Here is a 16,961-nt window from a genome sequence, read left to right on the forward strand (position 1 = left end):
GCCCTCCATTTTTCTGGTTTGAACGTCACCCATGTGAAAACCCTTCTTTTCCCCACTCTTGTCCGACAGGGAGATGTGCATGAGCTTGGCAAGCTGCTGATGCAGGGCTCCTTCAACGTCTGGACTGATCACAAGAAGGGCCATAGCAAGGTGAAGGACTTGGCTAGGTTCAAACCGATGCAGAGGCACCTCTTTCTCTACACAAAGATCCTGCTCTTCTGCAAGAAACGGGACGAAAACACAGACGGCCACGAGAAGTCTCCTTCATACAGCTTTAAGAATTCTTTAAAGGTAACGGGCATGGTAGAGAAGGAGAGGAGAGGTATATATCCACTAGTGAAGCAAGTTTAAAATAGCATGGAGGTGGACGCTTTAAAGACAAGATTAGAAGTATGAAAGACCTTTTCTATGGAGGCAAGTTGTATAAGGCAGGAGCTCTGGGAACTGAGTGAACACCAATTGGAGATGGGCCAATGAATCCTGGAACTTCAGGCATCTTTGAAATCCAAACCTAGGTCTGGCTCTGAATTTTTTTATCTGGATCTGAATTTTCATCTGAACTCATTACTTCTGTAGCAGTAACTTTTCCAGGGGAAGTTAATTAGCTCAGTACAGAGTGAAGCCTTAAGTGTTCTGCACTGGCTACACCCTAGAGCGAGGAGCAGGGATAAGCAGTTTTTGGGTCCGTCTCTGATTGTTCTGGATAGAGGGCCCCATCATGCTCTCGTTTTAGGCACTGGGAGTTTTCCTACTGATGTCGGTGGAGCAGGGCTGTGCTTGTGAACTGCAACCTATGTTGTGTTACAAAAATATCTGCAAATGAATCCCAAAAAAGCTTGATGACTCTTGAAATTCACTGAGGTGATGTTCCAACCCCTGAATCCTGACACTGTTTGTTAACATTTGTTACACTCCTGGGGGTCAAATTCTCCCATCAAGTACAATGGCCTGATCCTTTGGACTGCAGTTGGCAACATCTGGGACAACATTATGTGTGTGACGTTGCAATACACCGGCCATTAACCGTGTCTGTTTACGAAGGCATCAGCTGTTCAAAAACATAAAAGTAATAGAGTATGTGTGTGTATTGTATGTAAGATGGGATAAGAATTCCAATTTGTCTTATGTTATAGCATGTGAGTGTGCTCCTGCTCTTTGGATCTGTAGGTGGAGGGCCTCTTCCTTATAAGTACACTTGGCAGAATTCTGTTTTTATTTTTTGAAATTTTGACAGTGTGTATTTTAAGCATTTTTTTTAGATGTTTATCTATTTCAATGTTTCAGCTCAAAATTGGGGGAGGCCAGCTAGTAATTATTTCATGATACTAGACATTGAGATTCAAAAAGTTCAAGCTTTCTAGCCATCAAAACACAGATTGTCCCCATCACATGTCAAAATATACAAAGTAAATATCCTTAAATCAAACACTAAGGGTTTGTCAGGCAAAATACAAAAAAATGCTGCGTATCTGTACATTTCGATGATCGTTAATGGAAATATTTTTTCGGCGGTTTGTATGTGGCCGGTGAAATTGATATTTATCAACACGTACTGATAAAGATTGAATCCTTCCAAGCCTGCGTATAAAGAATTTCCCCTCCCCATGCTGAGGGGCAGAGGTGAAGAGCCGCTAGTTTTGCTGTAGATACACTATAGAAAACGAGCACCCAGTCCTACAGCCCTTCCTTTCATTAGTAAGGTCGTCCAAGCAGCCCTTTACTTGCTAGGCAACAGTCTCGTTAAGGTTGAGTAACCAAGGTCTCAAGAGTCAGGTAATGCAGAGTTAAGGTTGATCACCCAACTTTAGCTGTACATCCTCCCCCCCACCCCCGCCCTGCGTGTATATGCTTTAAAATATGGCCTTGCTTTCTATCATTGCATTCGACTTGCAGTCTGAACAAGTGTACAAAGCGGAATTTCTGAGGCACCCTTTTATAGAGAACACCTACAGCATATACCTGAGTATATTAGTGCAGTGTGTAATACAGACTCTCTCCAGCCTGATGATCTGGGAGATGAGAAATACAGTTTAAGAGTTTTATAGAATTATAGACATTAGCTCTGTTGTGTTGATATTTTCAGTCTTTTGTCCTCATGCGTTTGGAAACTATTAAAAGTACCTACAGTTTTGTTTGCCCTAAATCCTTTTTTTGGCCTCCAGATTCTTATGTGACATGATTTGCCAAGCTGCAGCCTTAGGGCTTAATCCATAGAGATGCTGAACATGAAAGCTAATGGGAGTTGTGGGTGCTCAGCACTCAACTCCTTACCACAAGCATCTTAGACCCCAGTTCCCCAATAAGATTTGTGCGGGCAGAGTCCTGCATCGACATGGAACACCACTGAAGTCAACAGGTCTGCACGCAGGAAGAGAGATCATTTCACAGGGCCATGGGGTGTGATCTGCAAGATCCTGGTCCTGATCCAGCCAAGCACATACATTTGATGATGGAGTCGCTGGGACAATTCACGTGCTTAAGTTCTTTGCTGGTTTGGGACCACAGTGATCAATACCTCACAGGGTCAACATCTGAATTTAACAAATGTGCTGCTACTGAGTGCTTTCTGTAATCTGTCAGAGAGAAATACTGACAGTTAAAAGGATGCAATGATGAATTTTATGTTGATTAAAAAATAATTCAAACATATTTTATGCACTCTGTAAAAGTATCCAGAATAGGACACGTCCATTGTATAGTGCCCTTCAGAGGGGATATCATTTAAAAGTAAGTTAATATTAAATTCTGAGTTTTCCTTTTTTATTTTGCAACAGATGAGTACTGTTGGCATCACAGAAAATGTAAAGGGCGATAACAAGAAGTTTGAGATCTGGTATAATGGCCGAGAAGAGGTCTATATCATTCAGGTAAAGACAATGGTTTCTATAAAGGAGTTTGCTTCCTTTCAGCCATGTTTCCTTTAGCCAGGTTGTAATTTCCTGTAGTGGCGAAGACAGAGAGAATATGAAGGAAAGGAGATTGTGATTTTAATGTTACTCCCTTTCTCAGAATAAGCACATTGTTAGAGCAGCAGTGATCCTGAGCCTGTTAGTCGTGCGTCTCATGAAGTTCTAACGTCACCTTTATCTCTGAGGAAATTTGTCGTGATTTTGGTGTGGATGAAAAAGAAAATGAAATGATGGAAAACGACTCAGGAGTCCAGACAGAAAAATAATGATGGGAACTTTTAGATCCAATGTAATTTTTCATTTTGTAAAGGGCCCTTTGCTTTTTTGGTCCCAGTTCTGGTCAGAGAAGGTTTATCACAAGGAAAGGCTAACAGTAGATTTTAGGTTAAAGCAGCCTTAGGATTGCCAATGGCATTGGACTGTATCTGCTATGTACCTTTCCTGTGTTTACAGGCATCTTCCATCGAGTTGAAAAACATCTGGGTTTCTGAGATTAGAAAAGTCCTGACAGGACAACTGGAAGCATGCAGAGGTAGGACACAGTGTGTGATCTTTGTAGTGTTGCAATGGCTCGGTATCTGATATTCAACAGGGGGCAGCTAAAATGGGTTATTGAATGGGTGCGTGCTGCCAAATGAAATCAGCTAGAGCAGGCCCAGTATGTTGAAAATTAACATAATTGTTTGTAAGTGAAATACATGAGTGAAGTTTGACCCTTATTAAACTAGTGAGCATCAGTCTTTTGCCTTGCTCATAAAACATGACGATGAGAGGGAGGATAGTCCAGTGGGTAGGGCACTAATCTAAGATTCAGGTGATCCCGGTTCAATTACCTGCTCTACCACAGACTTTTTGTGTCATCTTGGGTGAGGGACTTAATCTCGCTGGGCCTGTTTCCCATCTCTGAAATGGGAGTAGTAGCACTTCCTTATCTCTCAGGGTGTTGTGAGGATGAATACAGGAAAGATTGTGAGGTGCTCGAATACTGTGGTAATGGCCCATTTAAGTACCTTATATATATATATATATATATATATATATATATATATATATATATATATATATATATATATATATATATGAAAGAAGCATTAATATGTTAAGCTTTGTGACTCTCTGGGCAGTGCAGACTGTCCAGCGAGGTCTTGTATAGTTTTTCCTTACGAACTGTTGCCTTTAACCCAGGGGCGCTGGAACGATTTGTAGAGCGGGGGTGGTGCTGAGAGCCACTGAACCAAACTGTAAACCCTGAATATGCTAGAAACCACTTCAAGCCAGGAGGTGTGGCAGTACACCTAGTTCCAGCACCTAGGCCTTAACCTGCATGAAGCGTGACACAGCAATGAGATAAAATCAGGTGGAGAAAAAAAATTGGCCATGAAAATGAATGAACTCAGCAGTGAAAAATAGCTTGCAGCGAAACTCTAAAAGAGGGTGTGTGTGAATGCACTATGCTATAAACGTTTTGCTGGTATGAGTTTGGGGTGGCTTCCTGCGTGAGTGGTGAAGCCATGAGTGAGGGATGCAGGTTATCCCAAGTGAGTGCCTTGGTGGCACACGACACACCCATGCATTCTGTTTGTGCCACGTATCTTACAGAAAAAGAGTCTTTTAGAAATGGCATAGAGAGGTTTAAAAATATATATTATTGGTGCCTTTTTTCATATTCTTCACCCCCTCCATCTGTAAACCAGGCTGCCTTACTTACCGTGACTCCAACTGTGCCACATTCAGAGGGAAACAGAAATTATAAATAATTGAACAGTGGTTTTCAATCTTTTTTCATTTGCAGACCCCTAACAAATGTCGAATAGTGCTGTGAAGACATCAGTGGAGAGGAGGTGTTCAAGGGGTGGTCTGAAAACTTATATTCCATAGGACATACTATAGGGAATCTGGGCTGAGCCATTCAGGGCTAGTATAGTGGGTTATCTGGGTCACTGAGGCAGAGCTACCCTTGCTGCCTGTTTTATCAAAATTTCCTTAGGTTTTAAGCCATGATTCAAGCAGAATGTCACTGATTCTCTAACTCATTAGTGATGCTCCCAAAATATTGTGCCCTGTGTTTTAACTTGAAGATTTTCACCTGAGCAGTACATGTGACATTTCAGGTGTATTTGGATCCAGGGATCTGGTTTGGATCTTTCTCTAGTTATTATTAATTCAACACCTGAGTCCAGTCTCCGTTACCATGTGCTCTGATGTATCCACAAAAAGGGAATGATCTGTGCAATGTGGAGCTATTTTTTTCCTTTCTCTAACAGAAGCAAGCCAGCTACACCAAAGAATCACGGAGAGTGTGTACCATGCACCGATGAATTCCTCCAACTCAACCAGGTAATCACAGACTTAATGGTGACCTGCCTAGCATTGATATCAGAATATCTTTTACCTGTTCCAATCTCAGTATCTTTAGGTGCAGATGAATTATGAGTGTGCTAGGTGGCTTCCCAAGCATACCCACATAAATGCAAACAAAGATTTTGCGTTTGTACAAACCCATAATCTCAAAGCAAAATGCACTCAACAGACTGGAGTTTCCTTCTCCAAAAAAAACACAGGCACCTATTAATTTGATCAGCACCAGGGTCAATTGAAATCGACCCATTGAAAAGGATCATGGACTTTAATGAGGTTAGGGTGACCAGGTGTCTCAATTTTATAGGGACAGTGTTGATATTTGGGGCTGTACCTTATATAGGCGCCTATTACCTCCCATCCCCGTCCCAATTTTTCACACTTCCTGTCTGGTCACCCTGGCCTAAATGAAGTCATCAACAAATAAGGCCTGAGTTTGGAAAGGGGATGCTGGGCCGATTTTCTGGAGCTTTTGATTGTTTTTAACACTATCAACCAAACCCAAAGGTCTTGTGGGACACAGACAACCTGTTGGCTCACTTGCTAGTGCTCTGCAATACCATTTCGGAGACTTTAAATGGAAGTGACTTTGTTCTTCCTGTTCCTTAATTTTGAAAGACCTGCAAATATTCCAGAGATGGTACTTTCTTTGGTTAAGATTTAACCATGCTGAAGATCTCTGGGTAAAATTGTCCAGAGGACAGAAAGAGAAAACAATTCCAATGCAAGTAAAATGCAACCCGAGAAATTTACGAAACCAAGCCAGATATTTAACCCTATGACATGGCAATGTAAAATGCTTGAGTTTCCAAAGCAGAAATACTAGGTACAATACTACAGCTAACGGTTAATTAACTCGAGGAACCACTGGCTGCATATGTTAGTTTAACCGACAGCAGATTAAACAGAAGGAAAAATAAGGATCTTACTGTCTTGACTGCCTAGGGAAAGGGGATGTTGGACGAGACACCCTTTGTCCAAACTGTCACAACAGTGCAAGGCCCATGTATGGTGATTGCTTATATGGGCAGTGGGGAGAAGGAGAGGCCTTTATTTAGGAACACTGACACAATCTGCCCCGGCAGCTATCCTAACCAAGGAGACCACGATCTTCTCTACTATGTGGCTCAGTGGGATTAAAGACACAGGAATTAGGGTACAAAATGTCCTGAGCCAACAAAAGAGAAGGAGCGAACCTTTCCCTGAGCCTGCTGACGTCCATAAATAGCCATTCTGCATGGTCGGGGTTCCATGGATTTTCACAGGTGGACCCAGAGGTAAGGAGACGTGGATTCAGAGGATAGCCATACCCCGTGGCAGGCTCCCATGTAGAGGATGATCTCCCTATGATTGTGACAAGCCTGAGCAACCCTGTGATTGGAAAAGATGCACTGGTTAATTCAAATTCAGCAACAGTATCATTGGAAGAACAACCAGTATCACTAGTGCTCCAGCTGTGGCTAGAAACTAATTAATTCATTAGACTGCATTTCATCCACGGAAATACAGCCCATCCTGGGTTGCTCATACGTAAAATGTAACAGCAGTTATGTTGTTTACAGTAATACAGTAAACCTTCATTGCAACATCAGAGAAGTCTGACTGGATGATGCCACCTCTGTGTTGTTATGCAGTATGCTTTCTTTCATCTAGTCATACGCAGCCACACCCCCTTTGTGCTGTGATTCCACAAGATAAAGCAGAGTTGGGCTGGGTCAGTATTTGGAGCAGAGACCTCATAGGAAAACCCATTGTTCAGCAGGAAGTAGTCAAAGTCAGAGTTCCCCGAGGCAGTGGCTCATCCGGCTGACACAGTAAAGGAACATCAGTTTCACAGCTACCAGAACACAAGGGAGTGACATGACCAGTATCGCATCCAGCTGTCTGTGACTTCCCTAACCTGATGGATCAGGAACCCATATAGCTTCTGGGTGAATTGGAGATGGCCTTTCAGTATGAGATCATGTGAGACTCAAACCAGCAACTTTCAGGATTGTAGTCAAATGCTGTAACACTCTTTCGGAAGAGAAAGACATGCAAACCCACTATCCTGGATGCTTGTGGTAATTAAAGATCGCAGGACACTTTTTGCAAGAGGAATAGTGTGAACTTTGCTGTCTTGGCTGAATTGCAACTCTGCTCATTTAAATTCTGCTTATCTAAATTCATCCCACAGCTTCAGTTCCTATCCCAGACAATTATGTGCTGCTTTTATGCATTGTTAAGTAGTTGTTTCATTCAAGAGGTACGGCATTTCAGTGATGGTGAAATGATCCCATTTTATGGAAGGGAAAGTTGAGGCACACAGATGGCAGGTGATGTTGCTAGACATCATTGGGGCGAAGCCCTTTGTAGGATTAGAAAAATCATAGTGAGGATAATAAGAATATCCACAGTTACCCTGGGTGGGATAAGACATGTTTAGAAGTGGCATAACCCCTCATGCATCACAGCGTAAGCCAACACTGAACTGATGTGGTCATTTAGAAACTTTCCTAGGGGCAGGTTATTCCAGAATTGGGCACTCTTAAGGCCACTGCACCATCCTCCAGAGCAGCTGGGACTGGCCACTGTTGGGAAAAAAAGGTGTCCTAGCAGACAGCATAGTGTAGAGAGGGGATCATCTTGTATCCAAATGCTCTGTTCTTTCAGCAGAATTCTCATTCTGCTACTAATAAACAGTCTGAAAAAATGATGACAACCGTGCCCCTCTGCTGTTGCTTGCAGAAGTTAATAGAGTGAGAAGGGGTGATTTGGATCCAGATCTGGATTAGGTTTGGTCTGGTATTCGGGCTTTGGCTTCATAGGCCAAATCAGAGCCTGAGCTTGCAGTCAATGGCACCAGAATCTCCTGAGCTGCTTTTGATGAAATTTTGGCCCAGAATGGTGGAAATCTCGCAAGATTGGCTGCTCGCCTGAGATTTCCACCATTTTGTGCCCAAATCTGGCAAGAATGATTCTGGCCATATCTGAACCAGAAATGGGTCCCTTCTAGTTTGGGAGCTGACTCACCAAAACCATACGGGCGGGTTTGGAGCTAAGGATTTCTAGCCACACCAAACCCCTCCCCCCGAATTTGAACTGGTTCCGATCTGAGGTTCCAGTCGCACTCCATCTCTGATTACTGTTTCCCACCAACAGGATGTAATATGAAAGGCTGGAGTCGGTGCTCAAGTTCTGTGTGTGGGGAACGGGGGGCTGGAATGATTGGTTATGCCATAGCTACAACACCATGGTAGCCCGCTGAGGATGACATTCACATAAGAGTGCACCTTCAGTCACCCTGTGATAACCTAATGATGGTTTTGTTTCTTTTGTCCAAAGATATAGCAGGAAGTCATCAACTGCGTATGAAAATAAATCTGAGCCAACAAACCGGGAAACATCTAACGACAGGAGCAGAAACTCCAGTCCCAGCACTAGACAAAGGAGAGGTAGGAGTTCCGCGGCAGTGTGGAATGTTACCCCACCATGGCACTGATATTTATCTCTCTGCACACCCAGCTCTGGATTCTTCAAATGGACACTGTTGGGATGAATCAAGCTTAACATTGAAAACAAAGTTTTACAGAACTTACAGTCGGAACGTAGTCAATAATGGTCATAGTTATTTTTTAAAATCCCAGCATAAGCTAAAGTAAACTTCAGAAGAGAACTGGCTGATTATTTAGCTGGGGGCTATCAGCTAACAGGGTTCAGACCATAATTATTTAATGACAGTCTCTAATAAGTTATCAAGCTGCATTTTTCTGACTTTACCTAACTGTAAATCTTGATTATTATCAATGGAAATATATTTTTGTTGGTCAACATTTACCAACATTTACTGATAAAAATCTAACCCTTTCAAGCCTAGGTGTTATGCATAGACCTTATTTTTAAATCAGGCATATGTGCTATTGCATGTGCAATTGGCATTTAATTTGTTCATGCAGTTGTAGCCGCACATCATAAACTTGTGCATGCAAATAGCTAAATACGGTAGTTTCTGCAGGCAGTTACCTGATTTGCATGTGCAGTTGTGGTATTTGCAAATTAGAAAACTCTAGTCACACACACACACACACACACACACACACACACACACACACACACACACACACGCACACACACACACACACATACAGTAGCCCAAATGACTTCAGCAGCCAGAAGTGCCAATATCAGCTGCCCAAGAGGCTGCATTCAGTATGGGAACCTGGCCTGTTGCAACTCACTATGGCTGCAGAAGAAAGTGAAGGTCTCGAGGCCATTCAAGGTGGCACAACCCAAGGTGGCATTTCTAAGCAACATAGAACATTGGGAAACAGTGGAAACTTGTGGTCAAAATGCCCTAGTGCACCCATCTGTGCAGAGATACGACTTGAAGTTAAGTATTCAATTTCTTTCTCCTTTTCCCCACGTGAATAAACACTTCAAAATTAGGGTGACCCCCCCCCATACACACGTCTTACACTTTTCCTTGTGACTCCTTAGTGACCAAATGCCATGAACGAATGTCCCTTGCTTTAAAATGTTGGATGTATATAAACCTTATTTCCCCTGTTCTTGGCATCTTTAGAACCTATTCCTTTTACATTCTTTGCAAAATGCTGGTACACACACACACAAAATGATGCATCGTTCCCTTTGTATAGCAGCTTGTCTGCAAACCAGGAAGTGATGGGATGTGCTTTTCTTTGGAATCACAGTGTGTCTGTCTGTCGCTTGTCGGTCTGGATATTATCTGGATGCATTGTCTCTCTGTGTTTCCCTGGTACTTCAGGTCTCTGTTTATGTCTCCTTGGTGATAATCAGTTGGCAGTGAAATAGTGACGGTGTAAGGCAGAAGGCATGTATGGTCAAGTGGTCAAAACACAGGGCCTGGAGTGAGGAGACCTGGTTTATAGCCCTTGTTCTGCCATAGACTTTCCTGTGTGACATGTCCATTATAGAGATAGAAGACAGATGCAAAGTTTGGCAGTTGTGTTCGGATCTGGTGCCTGGGTTCAGGTCCATTTCTTTTATTAATATAAGTGTGGGTGATTGTGACTTCTCCCAGAAAATGTTATTATCAGGGAGCTTGACTGTTTATTCCGTTAGGAGATAGGTTTCTTAGTTTTATTGGCATGTGAATGCATAGAAGATATCCCAGCTAATCAAGTGATACAGTGCATCACTGTATGTTAGCTGAATTGCATGGAGGCTGTTGGAAAGAGGCTAGCAGGTAAGCCTTAAATCACACCAACCATCTGAGTAACCGATTTAGATTTCCAAGTGAAATACCACAGCAGTGGCCTAGTGAGTTGAGGCTACAAATACTCATTGTCAATATTTTTCCTGCACGATAATGCTTCATCTCTTATTTCCCGCTGGAGCCGGGAGCTGCTGCCTGTTAAAATCACAGTGACGCTTTTTCGCGGCACAAGGCACCACGTTATGTGTTTAATTAGCTTGCTGCTAAACTGTATTTATTTTCCTTTTCAAATAGCCACATTCCTCCCCAGTTTTTTGTTTTTACTCTCTATGGAAACTCAGCGAGCCAAAATCATCCCTGGTGCAACTCAGTTGATTTATACCAGTGATCAGCTTGGCCCAGCTAGTTTAATTTACCTGGCTTCATGTCACCTTTTCAGCTGCTGCGCAAGCTTGGACTTAATCTAAAGGATTTTTTTGTTGTTGGTTGTCATCCAGCTCTACCCGTTCCTTTCCAATAAGGTGAAAGGGTGAACCTTCCTGCCTTATTTCTTTTCCCTCTGCCTCTCTCTCCTAGCTGATGCTTCCACCAGCCTTAACCTTGAGTGCTCAGCTCTTGCTAGAAAGCGATTCACATTACAAGGTCTTTCCAACCGCAGAGCTCCACCTAAAGGTAAAATCACCCCATGCAGCATTTAGTCTCCAGCCATCTGTCTCCTGCGTACAATCCCATGATGTTCTCTCCATTCCATGGTGCCATCCATCACGACCTCCTAAAGTGCTGCTGCATCCCATCCAAACGCACGCACATGCTCCTCTGGTCAAATCCTTTTTTTTACAAAATTGTTCCCGTGGCAGTATCGACAACGTTTGTGTCTTTAGTGTGGTGATGGAAAGCGTAACTGACTTGGCGTGAAACGTTCATTTTTGTTTTCAAGCCTTTCATAGGGACCTAATTGTGAAAGATTCTATTAAACCACAAACCAAACACACACACCCAACAATAACTTTTCCTGCCGTTTCATGGTCGGGTGGGGGAAACACCCAGCCACCCTGCAATATTCCTCTTTCTGGTGTAATGTGTTAAATTTTCATTTGTGGGATCACTTAGGCTCAGTAAGAAACTGTGGTCAGCAGTTAAGAAAGCATGGTCTAGTTGTTATGTCAGGGGATGGGTATGCAGGAGATCTGGAAATTATTCCTTCACCTCTCTGTGCCTCCATTTCTTCATCTGTGAAATGGGGTGTTGTGAGTCTTGACTCATGAATGTTTGGAAAACATTTAAGATCCCTGGAAGGAACGTGCTGCACGCTTCTGGCGCCATTATGCCAGCAGGAGGAAGAGGAAGTAATTTGGACAGTGAAAACGGGCAATAAAATTTGCAATCAGTTTTCTGAAATGACTCATAGACTTTAAGGGACCATCACGATCATCTAGTCTGATGTCCTTCACATTGCAGGCCACAGAACCTCTGACTGGATGACGTTTTTTGCTTTTCTCCTGTTCTGATAAGTGACATTTTCTTTCCAAGTGCACCACGAGGCCCAAAGGTTGGTGTAGGATAATGGAGAGTGGACGCATCAGGAGAGGAAAATGTCAAGAAATAGAAAGAGGCAAAGCGGAAGCATTACATTTAAAAAGGGACATAACAGAGGAGAACACACCAATAACCAAAGCAGCCCCAGAGTCCTTTAGGCTAAGATCAGGCAGCACTAAAGAGAGAGGGTCTAAGCTGCAAAATCCAGTTCTGGATTTTGACTCCAGAGGATGGCAGTTTTCAGACTTGGTTTGGTCAATTATAGAAACATTTGCAAAAGTCAAAATCAGATTCAGGTTCGAACTGTAAATTCAGTTTGGGGCTGTTTGAACTCTGGGTTTTGTTTTGGGCCTTTTTCCCTCCTCTGTCTGCAATCATCTCAGTCCTTGTGGGATCTGTCTTCTCTTTCCATTCTCTTTCCGGGCAAAGGAGAATATTGTAGTGCTTACGGTGCTCTCCTTATGGAGCATGGGCATTACTCAAACTATTGCTGATTTACGGTCCACTCCCTTTAAACGCTAAGCACCCTCAAATGGTTGACTTGCAGGATCTGGTTCTGACTTATGATTCTTTTCACACATCTAAAACATGCTACATTGTGCATGTGTTTATTGATTTCAGTTTGTTGTTCTGTTCTGTGAGCTCAGGGGAGCTAGATTTGATCCTCTCTTGGCGTGGACAAAACCCATGATGGTAACTGCAATATGTATATATGTAAGGATGTCCTGCAGAATGCTGACATTTCCCTGTGTAGTGATGGGTTGTTGCTAGTACTATAAAGAATGGCTCATCAAGATACAGTACACATTAGAAGAGGGGGTTTGATCATTAACAGTGACAAGACTATGTGTTGCTCAATGGATTTGACCTGGACAATACAAGCAGTGTGGCTACTGTGCGGACACCTTTGCTGAACAACTCTCACCAGGTTGCATAGCTCATGGAAGGAAAAGTCCTATTTAAACGCAAGTAGGTGTCTTGGCATTGACCTCTCTAGGTCCCAGTTCTGCTTTCCTGCCACCCTCAAAACTGCCCCTGAAGTCCATGATCTCCCTGATCTTTTAAAGTCATCCAGCATGTATCTGCAGGGATGCTGGTGTCTGGATGAGAAAAAAAGTCACCACCAGTATCCTGAAAAAAGGAAACACTAAAGAATTAAGATCATGAATAGAAAGTGGAATTTTAATTGCATCTGGCCATACTAAATACTGGGCCAAATTCTGTTCTCAGTTACAGCAACATAAATCTGGAGTAATTCAATTATACTTATTGGTTGCAATGGACAGCAGAATTTGGCCTGTTGTGTTTTTTCAGGATTATAAGTGGGCGTCGAAATGTGTATACACCTGATGCAGAACAGTGTGTTTGTGCTTTTACAAGTAAATTCATATAATAATCTCTGAAGCATCAAATTTCCAAGCATATTACGGAGGCATCAGTAGCAACACCACAGTAGTTAAGGCTGCATTAAGCTTTTTACTGGGCAGCTGTGGGGTCCTCCATTGTGCTAGTGTCCCTCATAAGATGTTTTGGCATGAAAAGGTGCCACAGAAGCGGCAGTTGTTAAACCAGTCACACCAATTTCTGTCCCAGGGGAAAGACGCAGTGAGAAGTGATGTTTGTCAAATAGAAACGAGGGTGTAAAAAACCCCTTGAGTGTCTGAACACTGAAATGGGGAAATACAAAGAAAAGAAAGGAAAGGAAAGTGAAAGATTTTTTTTTTGAGGTCGCTGCTAAACCTCTACCGTACTGTCATTCTGTATAGCACACTGAGATATTTATAACACTGTAAGTCAGAAACCACCATAAAGTGTACTGCACCCCAGTGTTTTACTATTCCTAGGATAGCTACAAGTAGGATAGCGATAGAAAAGCCAGGGACTCCTTCCCTTTTCATCCTCAGAAGATCTGGGGCACTGATTTTCTCGGTTGCTGAATCCTGGAACAAAAAGGTCTCTGAGATACAATTGCAATCCTGCGAACACTTAGGCCGTGATTCTGGCCTTAGAATCTATGGGAAATTTCAGTGCAAAGAAAACAGTTTTGTTTTCATTTAAATTTGTCTTTGAGTGTTTTGGGGGTTTTGACAAAAATCTGAAAATAACACATTTTCAGGTTTTGGATGAAAATAGAATTTTTTTTTCACAAAATCTCTCACGGGAAAAAGTTCCAACAGAACATTTTAGCCCTGTTCGAATGCTAAGTCCCATTGAGGCCATGTGCCATTAAAGTAAATCACATGCCTTAAATGTTTTGCTGAATCGAGGTTTTATGCACATGCTTTGCTTTAACCATGTGGGTTGTGGCCCATTGATATCGATGCGACTACTTGTCTGAGTCAAGTCACTTGTGTGCTTGAGTGTCTGGAGGATCGGGGCCCAAGGACCCAATCCAGAAGCACACAGAAGTGAGCAAATTTTCTCACAAGTGTAGTTCCATTGAAGTCAGTGTCGTCAGAGTCACTCCCCGGCCTACTTGTTCGCAGGACAAGTGTTTGCGGGTTTTCAATAAGTTTAGAAATGCCACCTGCCTTCTGAAGCTGGCAGTTATAGTCCACAGCTCTATTTTATCATTTAATAAAATACTTTAAGGCAAAGTCATCTGGAGGTAGGTGGGTGCAGCTCTCATCGAAATCTGTATAAGTTGTGTCCTCTCTCCAGAACTGAATTTGGCTCCTTGAAAGAAAAGATTCAGGGCTCCAGATCCTGAGCTGATGTAAATCAGTGAAACTTCCTTGTCGCCAGTGAAGTCCTGCTGATTTACATCCCTAAATACCTTAACAAACCTGGGCCCTAGCTCTAGGATGACCAGACGGCAACTGTGAAAAATCGGGACAGGGGGTGGGGGGTAATAGGAGCCTATATAAGAAAAAGACCCAAAAATTGGGACTATCCCTATAAAATCGGGACATTTGGACACCCTACCTAGCTCAGAAGTGTTTATTTGTCTGTGTTTTTCAGCCACCGGTAAATCAGTCATCACAGAACAGTTCCAATATTTTTCTTTTAAAAATCCACATAACCCATCTATTAAACTGTGCCATTTTAACTGTCCTGTTCATCTCTGTGTGGTGTGCAATTGTACTTACCCTAGTTTGGTGCTAAGGTATTCATTGGTACTGGTTCCCCCTGCAATAGGAATGGTGATGTAATGGCAAATGTTTTAAAAATATATTTTTCTATGCATGTCACTTACTAGATTGTACATTTCTTGGCAACTGACCTTCTTCCCCGTTTTCAACTGCTGCTTTGCTTTGGACCTGTATAACCTCTCCTGCTTACTAACCTCTAACCCTGCCTTGCGCTGCATCTCTCTGTTCTCCCAGATCCAGAATCTAAAGAGAGAGACGTTACCCGTCGCTTTTCCCTTGCCTCCTCCATCAGCACCACAGTCACCACATCTGCTCTGACCAAAGGTACGGTCATGCTGCCTGCTAAGCGAGCCTGTTTCCCCTTCCTGCTGATTGTGATACATCTACTGCCAAACACTTATGTTTAAAGAATAAGTCTGTACATCAGGCTCAAGTCTGATATATGCAGAGGGCTGCAGAGGGAGAGTGATGAGGGCCAGAATATGTCATCTGCAGAGAGAGATAGTCCCAGCTAGGCCTATGTATCTGAAACATATGCATACATATGGGACCTGATCCCCTTTCCATTGAAATCAATGGGAGTTTTGTTGTCGACTTCATAGTCAATCTGGATGAACATACCTTAAACGAGTCCCACCAATAGTCACAGAAATTGAATTTGCTTTGCTTGAGTCTGCACCCGTTTTGCGTTTTCTTCTTGTGAATAGTCTATCAGACACATTCCCTGGCAGGAATGTTCATAGAAAGAGCCGACGTGGATAATAGACAATACAAATGGAAGTAGCCAGTTTTGAGCTCACAAATGCAAGGGTTTGCACAAGACACATGATTGTAAGAGTCATGTTCACCCAACAGTGAGGAAACTGAAGCATATCTCCATGAGACCTGTGGGTGCATTCAAGTCACCCAGTCCTCACAACAAATCACTCCAGAACAATTTATAGGCTAAGAGCTGTTTGCAGAAAGTATTCAGAGCTAACAAAGAACTTGGAGAAAACCGTAAGCCGGGGTGGCCAACCTGAGCCTGAGAAGGAGCCAGAATTTACCAATTTACATTGCCAAAGAGCCTCCCGCCCACTGGCAGCCCCACCAATCAGTGTCTCCCCCTCCCTCCCCGCATCTCCCGATCAGCTGTTTTGTGGCGTGCAGGAGGCTCGGGGGCGAGGAGGAGGAGCGAGGGCATGGCAGGCTCAGGGAGGGGGCAGGAAGGGGTGGAGTGGGGGCAGGGCCTGTGGCAGAGCCAGGGGTTGAGCAGTGAGCACCCCCCGGCACATTGGAAAGTTGGCGCCTGTAGCTCCAGCCCCTGAGTTGGTGCCTATACAAGGAGCCGCATATTAACTTCTGAAGAACCGCCTGTGGCTCTGGTGCCACAGGTTGGCCACCCCTGCCGTAAGCTGTTTGCGGGCAATTCGCAAACAGAAAAAGTAGCTACATTCATTTAGTAAAATTCTTTGCTACAATTTACTTGCTTAACTCTAAATGGGATCAAGGCCCTTATTCTTAGCACAGTTGCCTTCGAGTTGCATTGCAGAATATGAGCTAAGCCATTGTCTGAGCAAAGAGATGATGAGCTCCTGAAACCCGTGTTATGCGCTGGATGTAATGGGCATGGCGTGGAGAAAGAGCTTTTCATCTCTTATCCTCATTCGGACTGTGGCTGCGGAGCGAGAATCCTGATTGCCATTGTAGCTGTGGGTAGGCTGGTGCGATGTACGGTGTGACTGGGTAAGAGAGGAAATGGGAAAACATAGGTGCACGGAAGAGCAGAGAGGGGACGTCATAGCCCCAGCATTGTTTCGTGGATTGGCTTATTGAAGAAAACATGTATAAATGATAATGAAATATCAGTTGCATTGTTAGAGTTTTCAATCCAAAAATCATAACGGATTC

The 16,961-nt window shown here is 43.2% G+C and overlaps 1 protein-coding gene across 1 annotated transcript in view; it reads left to right on the plus strand.

Annotated features, from left to right (window-relative positions):
• The window catches only part of MCF2L2 (MCF.2 cell line derived transforming sequence-like 2), a 293,975-nt gene that overhangs the window by 265,854 nt on the left and 11,160 nt on the right, over positions 1 to 16,961 (plus strand). Inside the window, exons 23-29 of the mRNA XM_039488965.1 lie at positions 70 to 291; positions 2,775 to 2,867; positions 3,363 to 3,441; positions 5,174 to 5,246; positions 8,592 to 8,701; positions 11,020 to 11,115; positions 15,306 to 15,395. Of these exons, the coding sequence (XP_039344899.1) occupies positions 70 to 291; positions 2,775 to 2,867; positions 3,363 to 3,441; positions 5,174 to 5,246; positions 8,592 to 8,701; positions 11,020 to 11,115; positions 15,306 to 15,395 (763 nt within the window). The remainder of the gene's footprint in view (positions 1 to 69; positions 292 to 2,774; positions 2,868 to 3,362; positions 3,442 to 5,173; positions 5,247 to 8,591; positions 8,702 to 11,019; positions 11,116 to 15,305; positions 15,396 to 16,961) is intronic.

The sequence above is a fragment of the Mauremys reevesii genome, linkage group 9 (assembly GCF_016161935.1).
Source record: "Mauremys reevesii isolate NIE-2019 linkage group 9, ASM1616193v1, whole genome shotgun sequence".
In the NCBI taxonomy this organism is placed as follows: Eukaryota; Metazoa; Chordata; order Testudines; family Geoemydidae; genus Mauremys; species Mauremys reevesii.